Source organism: Apodemus sylvaticus, chromosome 14 (genome assembly GCF_947179515.1).
Source record: "Apodemus sylvaticus chromosome 14, mApoSyl1.1, whole genome shotgun sequence".
In the NCBI taxonomy this organism is placed as follows: Eukaryota; Metazoa; Chordata; class Mammalia; order Rodentia; family Muridae; genus Apodemus; species Apodemus sylvaticus.
The window spans coordinates 39773613-39780271 of NC_067485.1; the positions used below are offsets into that span (position 1 = coordinate 39773613).

A 6659-nucleotide genomic window follows, 5' to 3' on the forward strand; every position below is an offset into this window, starting at 1 on the left:
TTTAAAAATATGACTTGTTCATATTTTTCTTACTCTAATTCTAATTTTTTCAGTTACATTGCTTCAAATAAATGGTGCAGTGACTCAAGGAATTGACAACCGTTCATTTCTAAATCGACAATCATATTTTATTTTATAAAAAGAAATGTAAGATAAAAAATTAAAAGCATTGAAGATCTAGTTCATTAATCACGAGCCATCTCAGCAGCAGATACCACTAATAAAATACCACTTTTAGCACTTGTTTATGATTATGTCATGCTTCAGGGCAGTGAGATAACATGCAACTTTCTTTGTATCCTTGCGCAGGCAGTAGAAAAGTCTACAAAATGCAAGAAGGTGAGTACTTTCATTGGAAGACCTCAATTCTTTTAAGTCTGACCAGTCAGAGTAGTCATTTTCTTTAATTTCAGGCTGGCTCTAAATATCAAAAGGACAAAAGGATAAGTATTATATACTTTGTATGCTTGATTCTTATAAATTTCTCCCTCTATCTATCTCTCTCTCACTCTATCTAGTTTGTATACATATATGTGTAAGGATTTGCATGCGTGTGACAGTGCATACATAGAAATGAATGGTCAACCTTGGGTAAATTTTCTTGGATGGAAATTGTAATTTTTAAAAATATAATTTTTCTTACTTTTATTAAAAGTCATCAGAGATCATGCCACTGCATTTTCAGTGCTTGAATTACAAAGGAAAACCTACACTTCTCTTATATTGATAAGGATTTTGGAAGCAAATTCAGCCCCTCATACTTACAAGGAAGGTTTTCCGAAATATGAACAATTTCCACAGTCCTGGTGCATATTACCTCTACATTTTGAATGAAATTTGAAAGGAGTAAGAGCAGAAAAGTAGTCAAGATTGTGTCTTGTCATATTCCTAGGTCAAAGTATAATGGATCCTTTATCATGGAAAACTAGAATTAAAGTTTCTTCTTTTGCTTTACAACTAAATCTATTCTCCATAGTGTATTTTTTTCCTAAACTTTAGACATGATGAATATTTTCTTTAAGGAGTTCAGATTCTGGAGATCTAAGCATTACTTCTCTGAGATCTTCTGAGTTAGGCAGGCATGCCTATCTCATCCAGGAAAACTTCTGTCCAAACTGGTATGACCACCAGCTATTTTCTACTGAGATCACTTGTGTGTTAGATTCTCAGTAAAGAACTTTATAATGAATTGGTTTTGTATGGGATCCCCTATTGTCAAGGTGTAAGCATATTGGATACTCTTGAAAATGGAGTTTTAAAAAATTAGTTTCTCATTATACAAATTACCTCTTTCATGGATGACATAATCAAACAAATCCCAAAGTATAACTCACCCTTTTGAGTATAAGTTTTGCTCCCTCCAGAATTTTTTTATTTCCATAGTTAACCTCTATGGCTCTTGCCAGCATACCATCATAGGAGTCTAAATGGGTCAACACTGCAGGTACGAGAATTTTCAGTGGATATATCCAGGCATTTGAAACATTGATGATGACTTTCAGAAGGTCTTCTTTCTAAACAATTAGAATGAACACTGCACTGAATAAATGAAACAGAGTATGGTAGATACATGATGTGTCTATACAGAGATTGAAAACTACAATACCTATTTTTAAATAAAACTAGCATAAGAAATGATTCTAAAAAAGTACATAATACGGAAATGTGAACTTTAAGGTATGGAACTATAGTTTGCTGAAGAAAGCTAATTAGGCATTAATAATTTTTCTTCATGACACATCAATTGGATCATAATTTGTTTTATTTTATGTATGGTCATATGTGCCAGGTTTTTGCTCTTAGTTCACTGCATTTTTTCCTATATGATCAAAAATTTCTTGGGTGTCAGCAGGATCCCCAGGGTCTGACTCAGGCTAAAACAATGCATCATTGATTGCGAAAGCTAACACAACTTGCTTTCACATAAATGAATCAAGCTGACCACTTAAATACTCAATTGTGAATGACATACTATTGTAAAATATTTAAAGATAAATAGTTAGAAAAACGGTGTTCAAATAGTAATTTTTTGGATAAGCCTGACTTTGTACTTCTTGCAGAGCAGTATATTTGTTATCATGTCCTGCAGGAAAAAGAAAAAAAGACTCAGATCTGCTTTCAATACCAGAATCAATGGAAATCAGAAAGAAAAGAAATTATGATATGCCTAGTTTATGATCATTGCTAGAATCTTGCATGCCAGCCATATCAGATTTCATCTGCTTGCTGTTATAACTTTCAGATACTGTCTGCAATCAAACAGTGTAGCAGGAATTCAATGGACATGGATAAGGAAGCATGTAAAGAAATTAAGGAAAGGAGTGGGTCAAATGTTGATGGTAAAATTGGTTGTTGTGAGCATTGTAGTATAATGATTAATAATGGGGAATTGAGGCAGATGAAGCCCAACTTCACATGGTTGGTTACTTGACATGCAAGAGATCCAAGTTCTGTGCAAACTTTCTGAGCATCAGTTGATTAATTTTCCAATAGTCTTTCACATTAGAGACATTTGTGTGCAGAATGGAAAATAGATTGCTTGTGGAAGTGTCTAGAAAAATAGATCTAAGAAAAAATCCTCTCTTCCCTGTATTTTTTTTGATCATTTCCACTATTATAGTTATACTTTAATGAGAATAGTTTTTGTATGCTATTGACTCTAGTGATTAAATCATATACAACACATAAGACATTAAGTTTTAATCACATAAACATTGATTATGACTGGGAGTCAGAAGGGAGAGATAAAACAAACAGTTATTAGAGCTGTTAAGAATGTAAACCAGAAAAACAGAAGTTATCCTGAGGTAGATAATGTCGCATGCAGAAAACACTTTTATTCAGCTGATTTTTAATTAAGATACAGGAAATGGTAGATCTTTCATGGAGGAATACACAAATAATGAAACAGAAATAAGACCAGGAAAGTTTCAAAACTCAAAATTAAATTGCATACTGGTCAGTTGGGTAACATGCTGACAGAAGAGCCTTTAGGGTTATATCATAAATACCACTACTGTATTTGATTTCTTCAACATATGTATAGATATACTCAACCATTAATATCTAATTTGCATCAAAGATTTTAAGCCTACTGGCAAGTTAGTGGAAAATTATTTTATGAAAATTAAGCATCTGATGTAATAATCTGGCATTTGACTGAATTAGCTGCTTTGTGGTGTGATGTTTTCTACCAAATCCTATTGGATCTGAGGTTATTGTGCCTCTTATATTCCCAATATTAACACACAGCACAAATACCCAGAGTACTGTTCAAGTTGTTTTAGTAAACAATATAGATAAATACTTACATTGTTTATAGTATGGGTAGAATTAGTTTGGCAGGCCTTGCTTTTTTTATTCTTAAAACGTATCTTCTCAGTTAACTTTGAGTCCTGGAGGGAAAGAAATGATTAGAGCTTTGTCATTTCCAAATGGAATGAATATGTCTAAGACCAGATAATTGCTGTATTTAATAGATATTCAACTGTAACACATAAGGATAACATAAAAATTGAAATAGAGATTCAAGCAATTATTGTGTCTCTTCTTCTTTCCTTTCTTCACTATGCCCCTAGTAATTTTGTTGTTTTTGTTTGGTTGTTTGGTTTGGTTTTTAGTTCGTTTGTTTGGTTATTTTGTCTAGGACGACCAGCAATCTCAATTAACCTGGACCCTAAGATCTCTCAAACACTAGACCACCAAACAGGCAGCATATACCAGTTGATATGAGACCTCCAACACATATACAGCAGAGGCTGGGTTCAGAAAAGATGCACCTAACCCTTAAGAGACTGGAGGCCCCAGGGAGTTTAGAGGTATGGTAGGATTGGGGGATGGGTGGTTGGGATGTCCTCGTAGAGACAGGGGTCAGGGAGGAGGTATGGTTTGTGGAACACTTGGAGGGTGGATGTGGAGGGGAATAAATCTGGAGTGTAAAATACATAAATAAAAATATTAAAAAATCATTGTTTTCATGAAAAATAATAAAAATGCTTCAACACAAACAATTTAGTGTTTTAAATATCAGAAATCCATAGCCTTTGAATTGGGTACCATCAAATAATCACTTGCAGTAATATTCTTGAATAACTTGTTTCCTATTGATTCAAACAGATGTTTTGCACATGAAAACTAGAGTTATATTTGAATCATTTCAACTTCATGGTAAAGTTTTAATTCAGTTGTGTTGGTTTTATCAAATTTTGTCTGAGATACTAGAAATATTTTAAAGAAGTATTTGGCACTAAATTAAGATAGAATTCCAAATAGCATTCAATGTGAACATCCACAGAGGCATTCTTGAAACAAGACCAGAAAATTATTATCCCTTCTTGATGTATTTTTCTGAACTTAATGTCCAAAATGGATATTCAAAACTAACTTGCTTATCTTTAATGTTTATTAGAGGAAAGTTTGAACAACAACAACAACAAAAAAAACATTGTAATCTTTACAAATCTTTGAGAATTCATGAACATCCTATATTCCCTCATCTACATGTTAGTAATTGGTTCTTTCAATTACCTATAAAATACATTAGTGAAAGCTAATTCATGATGTTCTATGTTTCAAAGAGAATTTTCTGACATTCACTTTAGAGAGAAATTCTGAAATAGATGAGGTACTTACTAAGATTTTATACATTTTTCGGGCGACTTTGTAGGTGCGATGAGAAGAGGAAAGCATATCGTCATACAGCTCTTCATTGGACATCTGGTCATACAGTAAGGCAGTCACATATACCCACAGGAACATGCATGACACCATCAGCAACAGACCCTTCCCTGCTATACACAGAAATGACTTTGAGATGCATCTAATGAGGTTGCAAAAGCTGTGTGGCAAGCACTATCTGCTCTAAAGGTCTTGTGCCAACACAGTCATGTACAGCTAAAGTTGGGCATATATTCTTTCCACTGTAAGAATATGAGAATATATATTTTCACAGTCCATACCTTAAGATGTGGGTGATCCTTTAACTTTGGCTGCTGCAAAAGAGCTTCTTAAATTTGGAAATGTCTGGAGCTGAGATTAATCCAACGCTAGAATCCTTATGTCATCATTTTGCAATTTTAGTAACTTGGGAATGAGTGCTTGTTTTTTTTATTTCTTTGAATAAATTTTATGTTTGTAACCAATTGTTTTTTTAAACTATCACTCAACAAATAAGGTGTTGCTGTTTTTGTTTTTTAGCACAAACATGCCTTTTCTTTTGCTATTTTATTTGACATATACCAAAATTTTAATGAATCAATGTTGCTATAATTGTCTATATTAGGCTTTGGTTTGAACATTTACTCAGGTCAAGTGAGCATATGTACGCCCATCCCCTGGAAACCCAAATAATTATAGCTCCATCTTTTTTCTTTTCTTTTTTTTCTCCTATGTAATTGAGAAAAACTTTTCAGAGAAGACAAAGAGTTGATCTCCTTGAATATTAAACCTGCACTGATCTATAAGGCAGACAGCAAAAAAATCCACAGGCAGGCTGAGACCTGAACAGTTATCATTAGCTTTAGTCTTCTAAATTGGGAGCAACTGAACCATTTGACCTTATGTTTTCTAAAACAGTTCAAGTTATCAATTTCAGGAAACCATTCATTTTAATAGCCTATTTATTGTTCTGGAAGATGATTTGAGCATTAAAAGATTGTTCGGAGAAGCTACCTGTTAGACACCCACAACATTTTCCTCTTTTATCTTGAAGTAAAGCAAAAGACAATGAAAAATGACTCTAGGTATTGTCATGTATCAACAGAAATGAAGGATCACCTTAGAGAACCACTTATCTCAAGGTCTGCTTATCAGTTCCATTCTATAAAATTCTTAACTCCATCACTTTCAGTCTAGTGGAGACATGAACATGTTATGAGTTCTCTGCCGATTACAACAATAAGATGAAAGAATATATACTAAACAAACCCATCATGACAAAGTAATGAACTGATAATGTTTACTGAGAGGAACACAGATAAAGGAGGAACAGTTATAAACACAGATAAATTCACTTACAGGTGCATGCTTGAGTCAGTGACAGCTGCATCTCTAAGAGGTTCCACAGCAGTGAGGTCTCCAGCTCAGGAAAGCTGCCTAACCTGAGTGACGCCTTCAGTCAGGGTTCCACCTCCTATATATACTACCAGACTGGACCCAAAGCCAAGCAGAGCTTGGTGGGGGGTTATGGAAGAGCAAGAGAAGCAATTTCTGTAGCACACACAGTCTCTTCCTTCAGGGAATTTTAACTCTGTTTGTACCACAGTACTACTTCTCTGTTCTCTCTCTCTCTCTCTCTCTCTCTCTCTCTCTCTCTCTCTCTCTCTCTCTCTCTCTCTCTCTCTCTCTTCTCTCTCTCTCTCTCTCTCTCTCTCTCTCTCTCTCTCTCTCTCTCTCTCTCTCTCTGTCATACTGTCTTTAGGATTCAAGTAATTTTGCAAATCAAAGCATTCCCTGTTCCATAGTGACTCATTGCCATTTCTGTAGGAGTAATGTGCTTATTCCCTAATGTTTTCCAAGTACAAGTTCTTGTGTTCTTTTTGACACCTTTCAGGTGGTAACAAATGCACTGCCTTCTTTCTGAGCTTTAAGCATCATATCACAGCAGTAGTCAATTATTCTCACAAATGTAACAAAATGTGAATCTCTGGTAGTAACCACGA

At 34.4% G+C, this 6659-nt stretch overlaps 1 protein-coding gene across 1 annotated transcript; it reads right to left on the reverse strand.

Moving 5' to 3' along the window:
- Nucleotides 1–234: 234 nt before the first annotated feature.
- Nucleotides 235–6046, reverse strand: LOC127664547 (prolactin-3C1-like). The gene is made up of 5 exons (XM_052156611.1): nt 6016–6046; nt 4633–4787; nt 3312–3395; nt 1335–1514; nt 235–420 (listed from the first exon to the last, which is right to left on the reverse strand). Exons 1-5 carry the CDS (start codon nt 6044–6046, stop codon nt 235–237), a joined length of 636 nt encoding a protein of 211 aa, XP_052012571.1.
- Nucleotides 6047–6659: the final 613 nt, after the last annotated feature.